The 24239-nt window shown below is 45.2% G+C and overlaps 1 protein-coding gene across 1 annotated transcript in view; it reads right to left on the minus strand.

Annotated features, from left to right (window-relative positions):
* The window catches only part of KCNH5 (potassium voltage-gated channel subfamily H member 5), a 197375-nt gene that overhangs the window by 150000 nt on the left and 23136 nt on the right, over positions 1–24239 (minus strand). Inside the window, exons 4-6 of the mRNA XM_028741055.2 lie at positions 21969–22097; positions 2033–2148; positions 371–763 (exon numbers count right to left, since the gene is read on the minus strand). Of these exons, the coding sequence (XP_028596888.2) occupies positions 371–763; positions 2033–2148; positions 21969–22097 (638 nt within the window). The remainder of the gene's footprint in view (positions 1–370; positions 764–2032; positions 2149–21968; positions 22098–24239) is intronic.

Here is a 24239-nt window from a genome sequence, read left to right on the forward strand (position 1 = left end):
GGAGAATGAGGATGAAAGCTTGGCTCTGGCTACACCTACTGTTGACCTCCCAGCCTTCTGCCCCACCAGTTCCAATGGGCCCCAGAAACTGGTGAACCCAAGAGAGTTTCACCTAATAACCCTGCTATCTTCCCCCCACACTCCATCTTAAGACTGAGACCATTGCAGACCAGAAGCTTGCTCCCTATTTTGTGGCATTTACCTCGACCTACTATGGATTTGGTGAGCTTCATATGTTCCCATTGATTTCAGTGTGAGAGAATTAGCTTAACTGGAAGTGCTCTAACATTTGGTCATGACCCACATTTGGAACATTATAAACCACAGAACCTCAAGCAGTCCCGGGCAAAACCAGATTGAGATTGCTTACCTCATCCACATTCTCAAAGGCATTGATGATGTCGTAAGGTAAACATGACAAAAGGTCTATCACGAACCAGGTTTTCAGGTAGTTCATCCTGATGAGTTTGGGATCTGAGATGACCTCTCCACCAGGTCCAACAAAGGTTGTGTGAAAATTCAGGACTATGTCCACCAGGAAAATAACGTCCACCACGCTATCCAGAACCAACCACGCAATGTTGTTCTGCTTGGTTTTGAAGGACACGTTGTAAGGAACCATGATGGCCGTGTAGAAGGTGAGGATTAAGATGACCCAGTCCCAAGTGGTCTTGAAAGCGCAGTAGTGTAAAATGATATGTGGGGGAGTCTTTGGGGCTTCTTGCTTGTATTGTGGAAGAATATCGGAACCTAGCTGGAGAACCTTAAAATAAAAGATACGCAGGTGTTACCACATGGGTTATTGCCCATTACATCATGAACTCCCACAAACCCAATTCGAGGAAAGATGGCAGCTCAGTGGTAGAGTATGCTGAAGGTTCTAACTTCAATCCCTGGCATCTCCAGGTAACGTTGGGAATGTCCCTTGCCCCAAATCCTAGAAAGCCATTTCCAGTCAGTATAGACATTACTGAGCTGAATGAACTAGTGGTCTGACTCAGGATAAGTCAGCTCCATATATTTCCTACGTAGAAGGATGGGGTAGAGGTCTTCATCTAAATAAATAAGTTGTAAGATCTTTGGGGCTGGGACCTGTCTTCTAATGCTAATGATGGTATATATATAATCATTATCACCACCACTACCATCATCATCAGTAAGTAAAAATATTTTTCATTCTTTTCTCCCCTCCTTTTTTCCCTTTTTTTAAAAAATAATATTTATTACTTTTCCAACAATTTAAACACAACACTACAAACAAAGAGAAGAGAAATGAAAAGAAAGAAAAAAAGGAACAATACAATTCAATACAAAAACACTACATAACACTGACACATTAAACTAGCATAAATAAACAAAAACAATTTAAAACACATCAAACAATTTCAATATCTTATCTTTCATTCACTTATTTCCACGACCTCCTCACACCTCCCTTTTTGTATTCCACTTCTATTAGTTGTTTCAGCAATTCCTTTCCATCTTCCTCTGTTTTCTATCCTATAATTATCTTAGCACATTCTAACCTTATTTTTCCTTTAATATTCTATTAATCTATATATACTTAATTCCTTATAACATTTCTACTAAAGCCATATCACTTCATTCCAACATTCTTCTAACATTCATTAATTTTACAATGTTTCTGTAAATGGTCTTTGAACTTTTTCCAGTCTTCTTCCACCAACTCTTCTCCCTGGTCTCGGATTCTGCGAGTCATTTCCGCCAGTTCCATATAGTCCATCAAAAAAAAAATTTTCATTCTTGCCCTTTTGCTCCACTGGCTTCCTATCCTACTCCATCACCATCCTAGAACAAGCAAAGCTTTCTCTCTCTCTTTCTTGGTGTTGCTTCCATCTCAACGAAATCTTTTCCCCCTGGGAAAGGAAATGTGGCCCTGCAGCTTATACCTGAAACTTTGGCTGGTGGTTCTTTCTGTTTGCAATGTTACACACACACACACACACACACACACACACACACACACACACAGTTTCAGATTAGGAGAGGAGAGCATTTGTTTGACACTTACTTCAGCTAACCGTGAGTGTTTATGGACCACCTCGGCTTTGTTCATAGGCGTTAGCTGCTGCAGAACACTCCGACTGTTCGTCAAAGCTCGTGTCAATCGAGCAAACTTCGTCCAGCCTGCAAAGAGGAAGGGGAACATTGTGAGGTTCACTGGTTGGCAATGGCCATCGGTCATCTTCTCATTCAGAACATAGTGGTCGCAACAATGTCCCAGTGCCAGCAATGGTATCCAAATGCGATTCCTACAGTCCATCTTAGAACGTTAAGGTCTGCAGTGTTTAGCCAATCTATAGGTAGGATTAAACCGATTTTAAAAATTGTCTGATGAACTGAAAAGTGTTTTTTCTTGATCATCTTTCCCCCATCCACACCCTGGAATCTACATAAATCTAGCATTATTTACAAGGATTTAGGGGATAATTCATCAGTACCTGCAGAATAGACCATAGAATGAACCCAACTAAGTGTTGGGGGTTCATTCAGTGAGCTATTATGCAGGAAGAAACCATGAGTGATGAATTCCATCAGTCTCCTTGGCCAACAAAAAGCTAACTGGACTTGGGTCAATGTAGCCAAAATTCTTTTCCTTAAGAGTTTTAAATCCTACTGTGCAGTTATGTTGGGCTCGACCAACATAAAGGAGAACAAACAGAGGACAATCATATTGAGAGCTGGAAAGTAGAAGGGGCAAAAGGTATCCTAGCTCAGCAACTATATAAGATCAGCATCTGACACACCCCTCCAAGGCATGTCGTGAATGGTCCAGCCTTGCTAGGACTAGATTTGATGCTTGTAGAGTCTAGGGTGGAAGGTTAACAGAGAGTAACTACCCTGCTATTATAGCAGGAGTGGGGAACCTCAGGTCCAGGGCTCAATTGCAGCCCTCTCTAACGAGCCTTCAGACTCCATCCAGGCCCTTGAATGTTTTTGCTTAATTGAAAAGTTTGATTGAACCATGATAATGCCACTTGCCCCGAATGGAGAGATGGGGGTGTAGAAGGTCTTTGTGTGGTTCAGTGGTGGCACCAGAAACAAAAAAATCTGGGCAGGCGCAGAATGGGCAAAGTATATTTGTAGGTGGGTGACATATTAATGACAAGAGTTCAGAAATGGGGGGCAAGTGGGCAGGTGAGCTCTTTGTTTGTGGGGAGTGCCTGGCACTCCTTCCCTCCTCTGGCACTCTCTATGGTGTGGCTAGAATCATAGACTCATAGAATCGCAGACTCCAGAGTTGGAAGGGACCCCTTGCAATGCAGGAATCTCAACTAGATCATCCATGACAGATGGCCATCCAACCTCTGCTTAAAAACCTCCAAGGAAGGAGAGTCCACAACCTCCCAAGGTGACTGTTCCACTGTCAAACAACTCTCACTGTCAGAAAGTTCTTCCTGGTGTTTAGGAGGAATCTCCTTTCTTGTAAGGTCATTTGTTTGAGTCCTACCCTCCAGAGCAGGAGAAAACAAGCTTGTTCCCTTTTCGATGTAGCCTACTGCACCAAATGGTATCTGTTGCTCCACCTACTTTTGCTTCTGGCCCTACCCACCCCAGTATGCACCCGCTGGAAGGTGGTACATGAGCGAACAGGTCCTTTGGGGTGTAAAATGTCCCCCCAACCATGGATCACAGGAAGTGGGTGGTTGCTCCATTGCTGCAGGGCAATATTCATATGCTGTTTATGACTCCTACATTTATCTGAATTATCTCAGCTTAGTCAGCTATTTTGAATTTTTGATGGCAGATGGTCAGTCAGTCAATACTTATTCCCAGAAGTTTAGGTCATTAATCTGCATAGTGATCAGATTAAAGCTTTTAATATTTTATTTCCTCCTCTTTGTACTCAGAACGATAGAACATGCTTTTGCCTGACCCTTTCCTCCTTGGTCATTCAGCAGAGCCAGTGCTTACTGAATACAGAATAACCTATTTTTTTAAAAAAAAAAAGAATTAAGAACCTTGGGCTGCTTAAGGTGACAGGAACACAGAAGGAATGAATTCCCTTGATTTGTTTGGTTCATTTGATTAAGGGAATCCGTACCCCGCATTTCAGCCAGTTAAGCTCCCAGGGTGGGTTGCATACAATCAATGAAAACACTGTGGTCCCTGCTTGCAGATTTAACAATCTAAAACACATGACACAAAATGGATAATGGGGCAGGGAGAATAGATGGGTTTGGGGACTAGGACAGGAAGGGAAGAGAAAAAAGGAAAATGCAGGTGCTAATTCTGAAAGTTCAAGAGGAACTCTTTTTCTGCATGCAAAATACCCCGCTTCCACTAGGGAAATACAACACTGGGTGCTGCAGATAGGTATTATTACTGTTACTGATATATTTTCATAGAATCACAGAATCATGGAATTGAAGAGCTGGAAGGATCCCCACGGATCATCCAGCCCAACCCCCTGCCATGCAGGAATCGCAGCTAAAGAATCCCTGACAGATGGCCATCCAATCTCTCTTTAAAAACCTCCAAGGAAAGACAGCCCACCAACTTCTGAGATAATCCATTTCTTTGTTGAACAGCTCTTGCTGTCAAAGTTCATCCTAATTTAGTTGGAATCTCCTTTCTTGTCACTTGAATCTATTAGTTTGGGTCCTACCCTCTGGAATAGCAAAATACAAGCGTGCTCCATCATATCTCCTCTCAGTCTCCTCGTTTCCAGGCTAAACATACCCAGTGTGCTGGGCCTGGGGGTAACCCATGCAATGTGGTCCAGAATCTGAAGGTTCCACTAGGAGTCAGTCTGACAGGGCCAAGGCTGGAAACCAGGCAAGGACAGGTACAGGATCTCAGGCAGGATCTAGCATACAGCAACATTGCTCCCACAACCTGGGGCAGGGCCCGACAGCCTTTTATCTGTGTCGGGATAACGGCTGGTCCTGATCCCCTGGCGACTCACCTCCCTGTTTTGCCCGAAGGTGAGCACTCCTCCTGCAAGTACTCAGGTCTCTCCTTCTCTCACACCTGAGTCTCTGCAGCTCAGGAGATGTCGGTGTGTTATTGGACCCAGAGGCCGCCTCAGCCTCTCCTGACCCAACTGGCAGTGGAGCAGCTGTAAGTGGTTGCCCAGCTGAAGGCAACGAGGTACTCCCCACATATGGAGCCAGGGCAGGCTCAGGCCCCTGACTTAGCCCAGCACAGGGAAACCTGTGCAGACTGGGACTCTTCGGGATCAGGCCCCAAACTTGGTTCAGGTGATGCCTGAGGCAAAAGATCCAGTGCAGACTGAGTCTCCTCTGGTTCCAAGCCCGAGTCCCAGTCCCAGGCCATCACACCCAGTTCCTTCAACCATTCCTCTGAATGATTTCCAGACCCTTGATCATCTTGGTTGCCTTCTTCTGCACACGTTCCAGCTTGTAAATATCCTTCTTAAATTGTGGTTGAAGATAGCTATCATATCTACCTCCCAGAAGTAAAGTATATCCCTCAGGGTTAGAAGCCATGGATGGGCTTGTTCCCCATGAGTTTGTCTAAAGGTAAAGGTAAAGGGACCTCTGACCATTAGGTCCAGTCGTGACCGACTCTGGGGTTGCGGCGCTCATCTCACTTTATTGGCCAAGGGAGCCGGCGTACAGCTTCCGGGTCATGTGGCCAGCATGACTAAGCCGCTTCTGGCGAACCAGAGCAGCGCACGGAAACGCCGTTACCTTCCTGCCGGAGTGGTAGCTATTTATCTACTTGCACTTTGGCGTGCTTTTGAACTGCTAGGTTGGCAGGAGCAGGGACCGAGCAACGGGAGCTCACCCCGTCGTGGGGATTCAAACCGCTGACCTTCTGATCGGCAAGTCCTAGGCTCTGTGGTTTAACCAACAGCGCCACCCATGTCTAATCCTCTTTTAAAGCCATCTAAGCTGGTGGCCATCACTGCTGCTTGTGGGAGCAAACTCCATCCTTCACATCACACTTCAGCAACTGCTAAGCCCTAAGGCTCTTCTCTGGCAGTGGTGGAGCACCGCTGATGCGGTTAACTTCTTCAAGCAGAAAAGGAACATTTCCTCAACATTCATTTAGCGTTTTGGCTGCTCAGAACACATTAATCAGGGCCTTCTGCATGGAGATGCCTGGGACATGGCCTTGACTTGGTACCACTCTGAGACTTCTGAAGCAACAGCAGAAGCATGGGATCATTCTAGCCTTCGGGAGGGAATAACTTTTTTTCTCCCATGGACTGGAGCTTGTATTGTTCACTCGCCCCCTCCAAATCAATGAGCCTTCCGAAAACGACTTCTTGTGCAGTGGTTTGGCAGGACACAGGGCGAAAGACTGTGCTTCCAGCCTTTTTCTTCATTTAAGCTAATGAAAGTAAAATGCTCTCACTTGCCAAAAATCAATAGAGCAGTTTTGTAATTGTGTTGTCCTGACTCCCAGTCCGAAACATAAAGTATGCCTCTCCATTGGTTTCCCGTCTGATTATACTGATTATGGAGTGTTCCAGGGCCAGGAAGCCTGAGAAGACCTGATCCAGAACAATAAAAATCAATCTGGACATCTGTCATTGTCTTTGAGAGCTGAAGGGTCATTCAGCCACCAGCTACCTCCAAAAAACAACAACAACCTTCTTTGCCACCATTATAAGAGTGCTGAAGGAAGTCCATTCATTATATCACATAACATTAATGTTCCGTTAAAATTGATAGCTCTAGATTTGTTCCTGGGTCCATTTCGAGGTGGTGGTTCTGTCCTTTAAAGCTCTAAATCAGGGCTCAGAAGCTCAGGACCAGGGACTGACTGAGGCCCACCAGACCTCTGTCTTTGGCCTGCTGCTCACTCTTCTTGAATGTTTTTGCTTGGCTAGAAAGTGTCCATTAACTCTGGTCAGAGTTTGCTTGAATCTACTATATTATTTTGGAAAGTCTTGTCTGTTCTCTATTGGTTTCAGATGCCCCACAAGAGATCATCACCCAGTTTGGCATGATGGTTCCTGAGGTGGAGGAGGTGATTTTTTGCCTACTGGGTGCCATTTTGAATACAGATGGTGAACCAAATCATTCCAAACTGCACCAATGTGGATGCCTCTGAAGATATCATTGCCTGGAGATCTGATTGTGGACCTTGAACATGACGTGTCACATAGCTCTGGTAAAGAAGGGCAGGATGCAAATGAACAAACAAATAAACAAAGCAGCTGGCCGTACACTGGTGTGTGTGTGTGTGTGTGTGTGTGTGTGTGTGTGTGTGTGTGTTTTCCCCTTTTGACACCAGACACTCTTTCTGGCTCATAAATCAAACTAAATGTTTTCTAATGATGCTCAGGTTTAAGAAGACTGGATGCTGGGGGAAGCTGCTCTGTGCATTGGATAAGCACAATTGCCATCAAAATGTTGGGGCATGTGCAGAGTGCCCATTCAACAGAAAAACACCAGATGGTTCTAGGTATGGTCAGTTCCCTTACTTACAGTATGAACCAGTTCCATGGCATATAGGTTGGCCTATGGTGGAGGTTCCCTTCCCTTGCTCTGAAGAGGCATAGCTGGAAGGGGTGTTTGCCTGAGAGGGAGGTTACAGGGTTAACATACCTGATCTGAGCTAAGCGTGCTCATTAAATGGCATCCAGTGGGATTTATTGAGCTCTAAAAGCAGGGGTGAAAATGGAGAAAGTCCTTTCCATGATCCAGAAAAGGAAGATTCTGGCACTGGGCTGGTGCTACAGGAGCGTCTCCACCCCCATCGTTCAGCCCAGACACTAAAATCTGGCACCAAGGGTCTTCTGGTGGTTCCCTCACTGCGAGAAGTGAAATAACAGGGAACCAGGCAGAGGGCCTTCTCGGTAGTGGCCCCCGCCCTGTAGAACGCCCTCCCATCAGATGTCAAGGAAATAAACAACTACCTGACTTTTAGAGGACATCTGAAGGCAGCCCTGTTTAGGGAAGTTTTTAATGTTTGATGTTTTATCATGCTTTTACTATTCTGTTGGGAGCTGCCCAGAGTGGCTGGAGAAACCCAGTCAGATGGACGGGGTATAAATAATATATGATGATGGTGATGGTGATGGTGATAGTGATGGTGATGGTGATGGTGATGGTGGTGATGATGATGTCCCAAGGATGGAGAGTCTTTATCAGTTGAGAGAGTGGGGATTTTTTTGCAGGGGGGGTAGTTCAGCGCACACTTTGTGTACAAGTATCAGGTTTCATCCCTGGTATCACCAGTCTAAAAGTCTGGCATCGTGACTTTTCCTGTGGACCCTGAGAACCGCTGCTGGTCCAACTAAACCACGAGTAGCAAAGGTGGAACCTGCCAGGTGTCTTATAGTAGACCATTGGCCCATCTACCTGTGGCTCTCAAGGGCTTGGACTCCCGCTTGGACTACTGCAATGCGCTCTACGTGGGGCTACCTTTGAAGGTGACCCAAAAACTACAACTAATCCAGAATGCGGCACCTAGACTGGTGACTGGGAGCAGCCGCCGAGACCATTTAAAGACCTACATTGGCTCCCAGTACGTTTCCGAGCACAATTCAAAGTGTTGGTGCTGACCTTTAAAGCCCTAAACGGCCTCGGTCCAGTATATCTGAAGGAGCGTCTCCTCCCCCATTGTTCTGCCCGGACACTGAGGTCCAGCTCCGAGGGCCTTCTGGCGGTTCCCTCACTGCGAGAGGCCAAGTTACAGGGAACAAGGCAGAGGGCCTTCTCGGTAGTGGCACCCACCCTGTGGAACGCCCTCCCATCAGATGTCAAAGCGATAAACATCTACCTGACATTCAGAAGACATCTGAAGGCAGCCCTGTTCAGGGAAGTTTTTAATATGTGACATTTTAGTGTATCTTTCATCTTTGTTGGAAGCCGCCCAGAGTGGCTGGGGAAACCCAGCCAGATGGGCGGGGTACAAATAATAAATTATTATTATTATTATTATTATTATTATTATTATTATTATTATTATTACTGTCTTCCCCAGTGTGGTGGCCTAAAGACTACAAGTCCTATCATCCCTGACCACGGGCCTTGCTGGCTGGGGCTGATGGGAGTTGGATTCTAACAGCTAGGGAACACCACATTGTCTACCCCTGTGGACTGGAGATTGCTAGGCTAGATGGACAAGAAATAGTCTGATCCAGAACAGGGCACCTTCTTATATTGCTCTTTCCTGGACCACTGCCAAGCATGTCATCACCAGGGAAGTGTTTCTGTTTTGTTCTTTGCCAAAAGCAGACTGGTGCGAATTACAGCACTGTCCTCAAGGCTGTCTCGGGAACTGGGTTCCATCTGGCTTCGTTATTATTAGCAGGTTTCCTCTGCCGAAAAAGGCCACCGTGACTAGCTCTTTCCTTAATAAAACATTAGCGTAGCTCTATTGGGTTGCAATTAACCTCTTTGTCATGGATTGCCTCATCTCTGAAAGCGGAGGAAATAATGAAGGCATTTAAATCAATGTGTCAGAGTGGCATTCGAGATCTTAATCGGTAACAAAAGTGCTTAGGTTAACAACAGGCTCAGGGTAGAAGGACTGCGGGAGAGTAATGATAGCAATTCCCAGACTGACCGTTGCCCACACAAGTGGAAGTGACACCATGAGACAATGGGAGGGTCATTGGGCTTGTCTTGCAGTCCACCATACCTGTGCACAACAGCTGCACGCAATGCTGGAAGCAACATGTATACATGATGCACAGCAGAGAGAACAGCCCAAGGAATGCACTTCCTTGGGGGAAACTCCCAGTCACCACAGTATAATTGTTTAATTGTACCTTGAAATGGAAAACAACTGCCAGTACACCCTTGTGCAAATTAATTGAAACAAACAGTGTATAGTGGTACCTCAGGTTAAGTACTTAATTTGTTCTGGAAGTCCGTACTTAACCTGAAACTGTTCTTAACCTGAAGCACCACTTTAGCTAATGGGGCCTCCTGCTGCTGCCGCGCCGCCGGAGCATGATTTCTGTTCTCATCCTGAAGCAAAGTTCTTAACCTGAAGCACTATTTCTGGGTTAGTGGAGTCTGTAACCTGAAGCATATGTAACCTGAAGCGTATGTAACCCGAGGTACCACTGTAGCCCACAAATTCTCAATGGGATTTACATCCGGGGAATTCCCTGGCCAGTCAAGTCCCTGTCTTTGCTGCTCTGTCCTGAATTTCTTCACCACTTTCGATGTGTGAGAGGGGGCTAGGTCCTGCTGCAATATCCCAGTACCACCAGGATGCCTCTTTTCCAGCTCTGGAATAAATCTCTTTCATAGAACCTCAGCATATAGTATTGTGGTGAGCACATCATTCCTTCTATTGGCTGCAGGCTTCCGACACCATAATGATCAACTGACTTTTTGTGATTGTTTTGAGTACAGGATTACAAATAAGATAGAAAATAGGATTTGTTTCCATTAATTTGCACAAGGGTGTATGTCTACTGCTAAATGCATAGCATGGAAACGTCCACTGAAGCTAAACAAAAAGAGTTGCAGAGAGCCTGACAGTTGATACCGTATTTTTTGCTCTATAAGACACACCAGACGACAAGAGGCACCTAGTTTTTGGAGGAGGAAAACAAGAAAATACTATACAGTGGTGCCCCGCAAGACGAACGCCTCGCAAGACGGAAAACCCGCTAGACGAAAGGGTTTTCCGTTTTGGAGGCGCTTCGCAAAACGAATTTCCCTATGGGGTTGCTTCGCATGACGAAAAAATCTTGCGCGTGCCCGCGGGTTTTTTCCGCTTCCCCCCTTCTCCTAAGGCGCTAAGCCGCCTATCAGCTGTTCCGCTGATAACCCGCTTAACAGCTGATCGCTGAAAGCCGCTAGACCGCTGTAGCGCTAATCCGCTAAGCTGTCAATGGGCTTGCTTCGCAAGAAGAAAAAACCGCTAGACGAAGAGAATCGCGGAACGGATTCTTTTCGTCTTGCGAGGCACCACTGTATTCTGAATCCCAGAAGCCAGAACAGCAAGAGGGATCGCTGTGCAGCAAAAGCAGGGATCCCTCTTGCTGTTCTGACTTCTGGGATAGCTGCACAGCCTGCATTCGCTCCATAAGACGCACACACATTTCCCCTTACTTTTTAGGAGGGAAAAAGTGAGTCTTATAGAGCAAAAAATATGGTAATTAATTTAGAATGTATCTCTGCTACTCTGCCACGAGGTGTTTAACTTAGATCACACGGGGTATTCCATTGTCTCAAGCCACCAAAGAGGATGCTGTACTAATGACTATCTCCAGGAACACAGCCTCAGGCTGGAATGCAGGCTGTGTGTAGAGAGGCAGAGTTTTGTTTTCGGGCTCTGGGTAAAGTAATTTCATATTTCTAAGATGCTGCACCTGTGCACGTGATATTCTGCAACTATTTGGATGTAACATCGTTGGTTTGAGTGTCTGTTTTGAAGCAAGTTCTGTTAGTAAAGCTTTTGAAACCTATTTTTGGGCTGGACAATTTTTATTCCAAGTCAGTTTTTATTCATGCTATTGCTTCCAAATGCACAATATAAATAACTGCAATAAGTAGTTGGATGATGGACTCAAGGGCATCCTGATAAAATTTGCAGATGACACCAAACTGGGGGGGGGGGGCTAACACCCCCAGAAGACAGGATCACACTTCAAAACGACCTTGACAGATTAGAGAACTGGGCCAAAACAAACAAGATGAACTTTAACAGGGAGAAATGTAAAGTATTGCACTTGGGCAAAAAAAAATGAGAGGTACAAATACAAGATGGGGGACACCTGGCTTGAGAGCAGTACATGTGAAAAGGATCTAGGAGTCTTGGTTGACCACAAACTTGACATGAGCCAACAGTGTGACGCGGCAGCTAGAAAAGCCAATGCAATTCTGGGCTGCATCAATAGGAGTATAGCATCTAGATCAAGGGAAGTAATAGTGCCACTGTATTCTGCTCTGGTCAGACCTCACCTGGAGTACTGTGTCCAGTTCTGGGCACCACAGTTCAAGAAGGACACTGACAAACTGGAACGTGTCCAGAGGAAGGCAACCAAAATGGTCAAAGGCCTGGAAACGATGCCTTATGAGGAACGGCTAAAGGAGCTGGGCATGTTTAGCCTGGAGAAGAGGAGGTTAAGGGGTGATATGATAGCCATGTTCAAATATATAAAAGGATGTCATATAGAGGAGGGAGAAAGGTTGTTTTCTGCTGCTCCAGAGAAGCGGACACGGAGCAATGGATCCAAACTACAAGAAAGAAGATTCCACCTAAACATTAGGAAGAACTTCCTGACAGTAAGAGCTGTTCGACAGTGGAATTTGCTGCCAAGGAGTGTGGTGGAGTCTCCTTCTTTGGAGGTCTTTAAGCAGAGGCTTGACAACCATATGTCAGGAGTGCTCTGATGGTGTTTCCTGCTTGGCAGGGGGTTGGACTCGATGGCCCTTGTGGTCTCTTCCAACTCTATGATTCTATGATTCTAAGTAGTGGGTGGAGCCAGAGGCAAATGTGGGCAAAGCAAGAAATGTGATTCTACCTTAATACAAAATGCTCGTTTCTACATGCAGTCTCACACTCATCTCTATCCTCCCTCCAGGCAAGCAATGAGCATAATCATAGCTCATGAAAACATTCCAGCCAGGCTGCAGGGTGCAAAGAAGAGCCAATGAAACCCATTGACAGTGGTATACTTTGGGCTCTCAAATTTCAGCAGCACCTTGTGCAACGCTAAAAATTTGGCACACACACCCCTCGCCTCTCGCACTCAGGTCTACAGCATTGTTTTGGCACCCCCTGCAGCAAAACTCCCAGTGCAACCACACCGGATGCACTACAGAACTACACAAATGCACCAAGGAACTACACAACTTTTAGAAGACATCTGAAGACAGCCCTGTATGTTTGAAGTTTTATTATGTTTTTATATTTAGCTGGGTGGGGCATTATTATTATTATTATTATTATTATTATTATTATTATTACACTCGTGTCTTGGAAATCAAATGGAATCTGTTCTGGAAGTCCATTCAACTTCCAAAACATTCGGAAACCAAAGTGTGGCTTCTGCACCAGACATTCGGCTTCTGAAAATCGTTTGAAAACTGGAACATTCACTTCCAGGTTTCAATCATTCAGGAGCCCATTTGTTTGGGAGCCAAGGCATTTGAGATGCAAGGTACAACTGTATTACTATTCTTATTATTATTCTGAAGTTGACTTAAAAATCTGTGCTGAAAAGAGATCTGTGGGCACTGCTGATCAGTAGCACATGAAAAACCCTCTGCAGAGCAGTTGTCTAGCGCTTTGAAAGGGGCAAAAGAGGGTCACCTGACATCATTGTGGCATCAGGTGATTGACAAGCGGGAATCGCTTCCCACCGCCCACAAAGGTTATTGGAGGAGATAACAATCTGGCCCCCAAGCCAGGTCCTGACTCCCACCCCTCCTTTAATGTCAAAGAAGCCAGTTGCAAGATGCCAGCGGCTGATGGCATCCTCATCCCAGACAAGCAAAAGGAAAGACTTGTTTAAGCTGACGCCTTGCCTTGAGCCAAACTCTACTCAAGGAAGAAGATGAGAGTTTTCAAATGATGGAGGACCTGTCGGCCAGCAGAGTGTAAAACGTACTTAGTGCTCTACTGGGGCCCCATCATCTATGTAGGAAGAGAAACAGGGAACATTTGCAGCCTTGCTTTACAGGCACTGAAATTCTATAGGATGCCAGCTCGTTAAAAACACAAAACAGGCATTTCAGATCCCTCTCCCCGTTCAATTTTTTAGATGTGTCATGATTCTGCTGCTAAATGTTTTAAAGATTAGCTTTAATAATAAATGCAAATTGTTGCCTTGTTTTGCATGCAAAGAAGCTCTGCCTTTGAAAAGAGAGTACTCTGTTGTGCTGAATCGAAGAATGTGGGGAAATTCTAATGGAAATGAGAAAGGGTTATAAATTGCCATTGTTCGCTTATTTGTCCCGTATCTGGAACAGAAATCAATCCAGGGAACAACCGTCAGTATACACCGGTGCTGCTGTTTTCAGTTCACAAACGATACATAAATGACAGCACTTAAATTGTGTTTTCCTTTCCACTGAAATGACTGGCCTCTGCAATGAAACGAACGGCATGGGGATAGTTACACCAAATTCACAACTTACATAAATCATGGAAATAATTATGCATGTTAAATAAAATTGTGCGGATGGTGAAGGAGGGCAAGGAAGTATTTAGCGAAACCTAGGCTTCAGTGGAATGGAAACAGAACTGGCTGTTGGAGACGTTGGAATGGAAATGGCTGCTTTCTTACATGCCTAGCTGAATCAGGGCATTGATCAAGGATCCAACATACTAACATCAAGTTCCTTATGCTGCATGTGGATTCTTACAGAGCCAGAATGGCACCATCCACACATAATAACAGGGATGGGGAATTGTAATCCTCCAGGTGCTATTAGAATATGACCTGTGCTTTTCTTCTGGAAAGAAAGAAAAAAGCTCCAGTACTGCGTACCCTTGAATACTCCCAGAAAAAAGCACTGAGTATAACTTCCATCGGGATGTGGCGGCGCTGTGGGTTAAACCACAGAGCCTAGGACTTGCCGATCAGAAGGTCGGAGGTTCGAATCCCCGTGACGGGGTGAGCTCCCGTTGCTCGGTCCCTGCTCCTGCCAACCTAGCAGTTCGAAAGCACGTCAAAGTGCAAGTAGATAAATAGGTACCGCTCCGGCGGGAAGATAAAAGGGTGTTTCCGTGTGTTGCCCTGGTTCAGGAACTTTTGGGGTGTCCTGGTTTTTACTTTTTGGAATATGGCGACCCTGAATTCCAAGAAATGTCAGAAAAAACTTTCTGACAGTGGAACAGAATGTTTTGGAAGGCGATGGATTCTCCCCCCCCCACTGGAGGTTTTTAAACACTGGTTGGCAGGCCATCTGTCAAGGATTATTCAGTTGAGATTCTTGCATTGCAGGGGGTTAGACTAGATGGCCCTTGGGGGTCCCTGTCAACCCTACAGTTCTATGCTAACATGAATACAGCATGAGAGAAACTGAAATTGATAGATATGCCCATCCCTCCCTGGGAGTAAGGAGCATTGAACTCAGCGGGACTGACATGCATAGGCCTGCAATGCATTTTTTTAAAAACAAATGATGAATCAATTAAACATGGCAGCTCTACTTATTAAGAGCATTTATTATCTAAGAGAGCAGCTCTGATCCCTCCCATAAAACTGAAAGCATCATTGAACGGGTGCTGTGTGTAAGGATATGAGCTATCCCACTGCTATTTCTTCCAACATTAAAAAATAAATAAATCTGCTTTCTTACCGCTCTGAAAAGACGTCACGACAGAAAACTGGTTGCATAAGGGGATTTTGCTATAGCAATAACTGGCAGCTATTGATCCCAAACTCTTCAAATTGCCTTAATAAAGATAGTATCTTGAAATAACTCTGGTTCTGCTGTCTTCTTCCCCCAGACATTTTTATTTATTTATTTTTTAAAGGAATAGATGCAGGGTATTGTTCTATAGCCCAGAATTCTGTGCCAAGATCTTTTATGAACCAACAGCATAAAGACACAATATTGGCCTTGTCAAAGTGCTATTGATTATGTGAGCAATTTCAATGTTTTTTCCATATTTACCAGACTTATCCATACATAGCAGAGGTAGGGAACCCTTTTCAGAAAAGGCAACTAAAACGAGCAACGGGATAGCGACTCCCCTATAAAGAAAAGCTGCAGCAGCATTGGGGACTTTTTAGTTTAGAGAAAAGGTGAGGTGACATGATGGAAGTTTATAAAATCATGCACGGAGAGAGAAAAGTTTTTCCTCCCTCTCTCATAAAACTGGAACTCGTAGGCACCCAATGAGGCTGAATTTTGGAAGATTTGGGACAGATCAAAGAAGCTACTTCTTCACATAGCGTGTAGTTTAACTATGGAACTCTCTGCTGCAGGAAGCAATGATGGCCACTGACGGAGGTGGATTTAAAGGAAGATTAGACAAATTCATGGAGGAGAGGGGTATCAATTGTTGATATTTTCACCCCTCCCATTGACAGAATCTCCTGATCTGATGTTTTGAGAAAGGAGGGGGCGGAAACTGCTCTTCTACTCTTCCACTCCCGACTGACTGCCTGACTCTGTGTGTGGAGAGTCTTATCTATGTAGTGACCAGATGGCTGAGTGGGAGCTGTAACACTCATCCAAACCAGTACAGTGGTACCTCGGGTTAAGTACTTAATTCGTTCCGGAGGTCTGTTCTTAACCTGAAACTGTTCTTAACCTGAAGCACCACTTTAGCTAATGAGGCCTCCCGCTGCCGTCGCCAGAGCACGATTTCTGCTCTCATCCTGAAGCAAAGTTCTTAACCTGAAGCACTATTTCTGCGTTAGCGGAGTCTGTAACCTGAAGCGTATGTAACCTGAAGCGTATGTAACCCGAGGTACCACTGTAGTTCATTAGTTTGTAGTAGCTATTAGAAATAAAAGGAGTTATGCTTCACAGCTAGCTTCCACATTATTTACCATATTTTTCACTCTATAAGACGCACCAGACCACAAGTCGCACCTAGTTTTTGGAGGAAGAAAACAAGGAAAAAAAATATTCTGAATCTCAGAAGCCAGAACAGCAAGAGGGATCGCTGCGCAGTGAAAGCAGCAATCCCTCTTGCTGTTCTGGCTTCTGTGATAGCTGCACAGCCTGCATTCGCTCCATAAGACGCACACACACTTCCCCTTACTTTTTAGGAGGGGAAAAGTGAGTCTTATAGAGCAAAAAATACGGTATACTCTGCATGAGTCTGGTGCTCACAATGCACAGTTGTGGGTCCAGTGCATTGGGACCTGTTTTCCAGGATTCGAAGGTCTCTTAAAGTGCTTCGGTCGCCTAGCCCAGTCGGGGCAGAACCAGCTATTGAGCCCATTCGCTGACATAGGTTGAAAGGCGTACTGACATCAATGGCTGTCAGTCACCATGGCTATGCTCTGGCAGTGCTTCTGAATACCAATTGTTGGAAACCACAGGAGGGAAGAGGGCTCTTGTGCTCAGATCCTGCTATTTTGTGTCTGGTCAGAAGGGGGAGATGCAGTAGACGGGCCTGATCCAGCATTGGCCTGATCCAGCAGGCTCTTCTTTTGCTCACCCCTCCTCCTTTCTGCAAAACGCTGATGAGCATCGTGTTGAATAGGCTGGTTTCCATGTGCATAAGAATAAGGGACTGAGCTCTGAAAGAGGAAGCACTTCGTTTCAACCTCACCTCTGCCAGGAACGTGTGCAGAGGAGGGCAACCAAGAATCTCAACTGAATAATCCCTGACAGATGGCCTGCCAACCAGTGTTTAACCCACAGCGCCACCCACTTAAAGGACCCCTGACCATTAGGTCCAGTCGTGGCCGACTCTGGGGTTGCGGCGCTCATCTCACTTTATTGGCCGAGGGAGCCGGCGTACAGCTTCCGGGTCATGTGGCCAGCATGACTAAGCCGCTTCTGGCGAACCAGAGCAGCGCACGGAAATGCCGTTTACCTTCCCGCCAGAGCGGTACCTATTTATCTGCTTGCACTTTGACGTGCTTTCAAACTGTTAGGTTGGCAGGAGCAGGGACCGAGCAACGGGAGCTCACCCCGTCACGGGGATTCGAACCGCCGACCTTCTGATCGGCAAGTCCTAGGCTCTGTGGTTTAACCCACAGCGCCACTGCAAGGAATTAGCATGTCTTCCATTATTGATGCCTTCCATATATTGTTTGTTAGACTATAAACCACTTAGAGTTTTTTGAGATATTTAACAGTATATAAATGCTAATAAATAAACAGATAAATAAATAAAGCAAAGTATATGTGAAAAGGGTCTGGGTGGACCACAAGCTTAACAGGAATCCACGGTGTGATGCAGCAGCAAAAAAAAGCTAACACTATTCTAGGCTGCATCAACAGAAGTATAGTGTCCCTGTCAAGGGAAGTTATAGTACCACTTTGTTCTGCCTTAGTCAGACCACACTTGGAATACTCAGAGCCAGGCAGAGGCCCAGGCCAGGTAGATAATGTGGCCTCCTTTGCGCCTCCGCGTTCACCCCAGTGTATCCCCTGCTATTGTGAATATGCTGACTGAGGCCCCCTTTGGAATCGGAGGCCCGGGCCAGGTGGCCCATATGCCCCCCCCCTCTGTCTGGGCCTGGGAATACTGTGTCCAATTTGGGCACCTCAATTTAAGAAGGATGTTGACAAGCTGGAACATGTGCAGAGGAGGGCAACCAAGATGATCGAGGGTCTGGAAACCAAGCCTGATGAGGAGTGGTTGAAGGAGCTGGGTATGTTTAGCCCAGAAAAGAGGAGACTGAGAGGAGATATGATAGCTATTTTCTGATGTCTTTAGGGCTGTCACATGGAGGAGGGAGCATGCTTGGTTTCTCCTGCTCTGGAGGTTAGAACTGAAACCAATGGCTTCAGGTTGCGAGAAAGGAGATTCCGACTAAGCATTCGGAAAAACTTTCTGACAGTAAGAGCTGTTCAGCAGTGGAGCAGACTCCCATGAGAAGTGGTGGCCTCTCCATCATTGGAGGTTTTTATGCAGAGGTTTGGTGGCCATCTGTCATGGATGCTTTAGCTGAGATTCCTGCATTGCAGGGGGCTGGACTAGATGACCCTTGGTGTCCCTTCCAACTCTACAATTCTTCGATTCTATGACATTGGCGCAGGGAGTCTGCTGAATAATAGCATCCATATTTTAGTTCTGTTTATTTTACTTTCACCGAAACTTACCCTTTCCATGAATAATGGATGCTCCTTCATATTTATATACTCTTCCACTATTGTGAGACGGTGACATTCTCCTTATGTATTATATACAAATCTCACAGACCCAGGATGTATGGGAGGGGAGAATCATTGCATCTTTTTCTACATGAAATATGGCTTTCCAGCTAAGAATTGTATTCCTTTTCGGTGATGTTTCACTCTAGCGCCTTCCTATCTTCCCCCTTCCCTCCGATTCTTACATTTCCCAGTACCATTGTAATTTATGTATCTTTGTGGTTCATAATTCCAAAATAAACTCAGCTGGAAAGCCTCTGTGTGTGTGGCAATGAGACAGAAGATGAATTATGCATACACCAGAGTGCAACATCTGACAAAATAAAGCTGCCTGTCTCAGATACAAGTTTAACATGGGCCAGTTCATCTAACAAAAGCTGTCACATGCTGGACCAGAGCATAAGTCCACCTTGTCCATTAGCATCTCCAGAACAGGGGAAGAAAATATTTCTTCAATCCTGGAATAGAACTGCAGCCTGAGTTTCCTGATTCCCCAAATCCTCTTGATAACGTTTAACCTTTTGAAATCTGTCTTGGAAACGGACTGGACAAGGAGGAGAAAGCAACGCATCCATTTTCTCTTCGCAAGCTGAATAAATTCTAGTTACATTTCTAATAGCACTTTAGGAACAGAGAGATAGCAAACATTACTAAGAATGTCAGGGAGTTCTAATGGAAATGGAAAGGGAAGTGGAAATCACTATATTTCACATGCTCATCCTGTGGTCAGGAACGGAAAACAACCAGGCAAATACGACCGACATTAATTGACGTTGCTGTTTTTAAGTTCGCAATGTTAAATTGAAGTTACGTTCTGCAACTTAAATTTAATAAAGGACAGTGATGTAAAAATTGGGGTTTGGCGTTTGCTGCCCAACTCCCCATGGGACTCTGAGTCCCCTAAGTCCATGATCGGTCAGAGAAGAATGGAGGGAGGCAGGATCCAGTGGAAAGCAAGGCAGATATTTATTTTTCTGTTGCAACAAAGTTCCCTTCCCTCCTCCCAAGGAGGGAGAGACCCTGAACAAAAGACTTTTGACATTGCCCAACCCCCTTACCCAAAGACCAACCCATGGTTTATACGTTTAGATATGTGTGCATTTGTGAATATTTATTCTATATTTGAGACCTTAAAATTCTTATAACAACAGCAAGATGAATAACATGTGTGTGTTTTGGTGGAAACTGAACTGCAGCAGAAGAGAAACAGGACTGAATGGGACAAATACTAGTCAGAACAGAAACCTCTGCTTTCCTATTTCTCTACCCATTACTCATGTGTAAGGCACAGTGCCAGATTTACATATAAGCTATAGCTTAGGGCCCTACTCTCCTGGGGCCCCCAAAAAAAATTAAAGCGAGAAAAAACTGAATGTACGTTTCCAAAATATAAGATAAATAAAATAAAACAAAACCTACATACAGCAACAGTGTTTTGTGTTGCGTAGGCTCCTATGATGTAAGTAATGGGCCCTGCCTGCTAGCCTGCTCCCTAAAATATCACTGGTTTGCTCATTTCTATATATAGGGTGCCTACATTCTGCATAGGGACACGGGTGGCGCTGTGGGTTAAACCACAGAGCCCAGGACTTGCCGATCAGAAGGTTGGCAGTTCAAATCCCTGCGACGGGGTGAGCTCCCGTTGCTCAGTCCCTGCTCCTGCCAACCTAGCAGTTCGAAAGCATGTCAAAGTGCAAGTAGATAAATAGGTACCGCTCCAGCGGGAAGGTAAACGGCGTTTCCGTGCACTGCTCTGGTTCGCCAGAAGCGGCTTAGTCATGCTGGCCACATGACCTGGAAGCTGTACGCCGGCTCCCTCAGCCAATAAAGCGAGATGAACGCCACAACCCCAGAGTCGGTCACGACTGGACCTAATGGTCAGGGGTCCCTTTACCTTTACATTCTGCATGGACTGGTTGCATGGCAATATGTAGCATGCAGCTGCAGACTCCAGTGCAGCACAGTTGAATGTAGGTCAAGCTGTTGTACCTGTTATCTAATATTAAAGAGTGCTTATGGACTGATGATCAGGCAACATAGACTAAGGGTGTGAGTCTTATGCCTACTGATTGATTTCATGTAATATATAATACATTTATTTTGATCCCATTATAAAATTACATTATAAAGGGCCCCATTGCCTTCAGCAGCTTAGGGCCTCATCAAACCTATATCTAGCCCTGGTAAGGCACTTGTGGTTTGGAGTTGGACCAGGGTACACTTTGATGGCAGAAAGTGAGGAGGAGTTAAAGAACCTCTTAATGAGGGTGAAAGAAGAGATTGCAAAATATAGTCTGAAGCTCAACATCAAAAAAACTAAGGTCATGGCCACTGGTCCCATCGCCTCCTGGCAAATAGAAGGGGAAGAAATGGAGGCAGTGAGAGATTTTACTTTCTTGGGCTCCATGATCACTGCAGATGGTGACAGCAGTCACAAAATTAAAAGATGCCTGCTCCTTGGGAGAAAGGCAATGGCAAACCTAGACAGCATCTTAAAAAGCAGAGACATCACCTTGCCAACAAAGGTCTGTATAGTTAAAGCTATGGTTTTCCCAGTGGTGATGTATGGAAGTGAGAGCTGGACCATAAAAAAGGCTGATCGCCAAAGAATTGATGCTTTTGAATTATGGTGCTGGAGGAGACTCTGGAGAGTCCCATGGACTGCAAGAAGATCAAACCGATCCATTCTGAAGGAAATCAGCCCTGAGTGCTGACTGGAAGGACAGATTGTGAAGCTGAGGCTCCAATACTTTGGCCACCTCATGAGAAGAGAAGACTCCCTAGAAAAGAACCTGATGTTGGGAAAGATGGAGGGCACAAGGAGAAGGGGATGACAGAGGATGAGATGGTGGGACAGTGTTCTCGAAGCTACCAGCATGAGTTTGACCAAACTGCGGGAGGCAGTGGAAGACAGGAGTGCCTGGCGTGCTCTGGTCCATGGGGTCACGAAGAGTCGGACACAACTAAACAACAACAGCACACTTCTTGCACTGCCCTCTGACACCCACACCTTGAGCTGCAAAGGAAACAGTTGGGGGTTCCCTTGCAGACAACCCCACCCAACACGTGGCCATTGGGGTTGGGGCTAGGGCTTTGATGTGCTTTCCTGGGTGTGGCAAGAAGCACAGCCCCATTCCAGCTTGAACTCACGAGTCCCTTACACACAAGTAATGCAAGAACTGGGCTAGAGTCAACGCACTCTCCTCTCCCCACCCACCCCGATCTCTTTGACCCTTTAGCAAACATATTCCTTCCAAAAATTACCTTTGGTGGTTTCATCTTCGATGGGTTGCTTGAATAAAGTGATATCTTTAAAAGTGCAAAGGAATAAAACCACTTTGTCATGCTCGTTTCTTATCGGTGCAATTTGCATGTAAAACCAAACAGGTGTTCCTGTAATTAAAAAAAAACACAAAATAAGAGGATATAAAATAAACACACTCACAGCACGGAGCACAATCATAACATAGAGGCAGGCTCACATTCATGATTACCGCTTATCCTAGGTGACACTTAAAGTAATCAAAGTCTCATTGAACAGAGTGGGAGAATTAAACACTGAAATGCAAACCTAACATTGCTTAACCATATAACAGACTCATTTTGTGTGGGGATTCAAGGAGCGTCCATGGCCCAATATAATTTTATTTTTGTTTATTAAGGGATATCTGAGATTCCTGCATTGCAGGGGGTTAGACTAAACCCTTGATGTACCTTCCAACTCTGGAATTCTAGGATTTGGGTTCAGGGGAAAAGGCTGTGGGTTTTACACAGCAGCGTTAGCTAGCATGTTGATAGTGTTAGTGGGTGCCTAAGTATCTTGACTTAAGAGACCAGAACAACAATGTATAGTACATTGTAGTGTTTAGCTTTGTCTTATGTCTGAAGACAATAATCACTTTGTTATTCTGAACTGTGTGGGAGAGGAGTTTCCCCCTTAATCAGAAACTCTGAAATAAGTTGTTCTGCTGGGAGCAGAAAATCCCTGAAGACTTGGTTGGGCTTGCTAAAATGTATAAGACTGAATCAGGTAAGTGCTGGAGATGCAAAGAGATGGAGGGAACATTCTTTCATATGTGGTGGACTTGGAAAAGGGTAAACAGAGTATTGGGAAATGATCTATAATGAATTGGGGGGGTGGTTAAAAGTACTTTCCCCCAAAACCCCAGAGATTTTTCTGTCGGGGATAATTCAGACTGAAATTCTCAGGTGCCAAAAAAATGTTATTTATGTACGGTACTACTGCGGCCCATGTTTTGTTAGCCCAAAAATGGAAAACGAGCAAGGTCCCAGCCAAAGAAGAATGGCAACTTAAACTGATGGAATATGTGCAGCTTGCAGACTTAACATATAGAATAAGAGATCAAGAAGAACATACATTTAGAGAAGATTGGGAAACGTTTATGGAATATATGGGAAATAATTGTATACAGCTGAAAACGCTGGCGCATTAAGATAAATTCAGCAGTGTAAATAAGTTTTGATGGATGCAATAGTGGAATACTGAATGGTATAGTTTTTGTAAAATATGCAGGGATTTATTATATGTAAAACGAACCATGGAAAGAGAAGAAGGGTATCTTAAGGATGTAAAATGCGTATTTTAAATTGTAAAACAGAAAATTTTACAACAAATTATATACAAAAAAAGACTTGTTTGAGCTCCATATAATCTGCTGATGTGTCACACAAGCAGAGGTGTGGTCAGCTACCAGCTGACTTCTATGAGTCACCGACAGGAAGGGGTGGAGCAAAGCCAGTGAGGGCGTGGCCTGGAATGCAGGGGTGTGGCTTGGGAAAGGGTGTCCCCAGGGCCAGACAGAGAGGTTAAAGGGCCGCATTTGCCTGTTCCTATCAGATCTTGGCCTTTCATGTTCAGAAACTGCAGAGCCACCCCGTTCCTTTCGAGAAATCCAGCCTGCAGGAAGAACCTGCGGCGCATCTCTGTTTGTTTTTTAAGGTCAGGATCTTGCTATGCAACCAGCTGGAAAGAAAAGAATGACAGGGCTTGAGACTGTGACCAGCGCAGCTGATCCGGACAAGCTGTTCCCCGGGGGGATTTGGCCGAACATGTACAGGAGCACTCAGGTGGGCAGCACAGACAAAAGGGCAGGCAGGCAGAAACGCAAAGCAGAAGAGGTCATCGCAGGGGCCAGAGCATAGCTGCCAACTGTCCCTTATTTGGCAGGAAACTCCCTTATCCCAGGATGGCTTCTGAAAATCCGGGACCGTCCCTGGAAAATAGGGACACTGAGAGGGTCTGCTCTGCTCTGTGTACAGAAAGGCTCAGATTTGATCCCTGCCATCTCCAGTTTGGAAATGAGTCATGTGATGGGCAAGAGGAAACATCTGCCAGTCAGAGAAGGCAAGGCTGGACCAGACTGCGAAATCCTTTGACCTCATGTAAGGCAACTTCTTATGATCTGGGCAGCCCTCATAGCACAAGCTTAGTGTTCATATCCAGACTATTTGCAAATAAGGTTGCGATTGGTTAATTCTGCTAATATCAGCCAGGAATGGTGTCAATGGCTTTAA

Source organism: Podarcis muralis, chromosome 1 (genome assembly GCF_964188315.1).
Source record: "Podarcis muralis chromosome 1, rPodMur119.hap1.1, whole genome shotgun sequence".
Lineage (NCBI taxonomy): Eukaryota > Metazoa > Chordata > Lepidosauria > Squamata > Lacertidae > Podarcis > Podarcis muralis.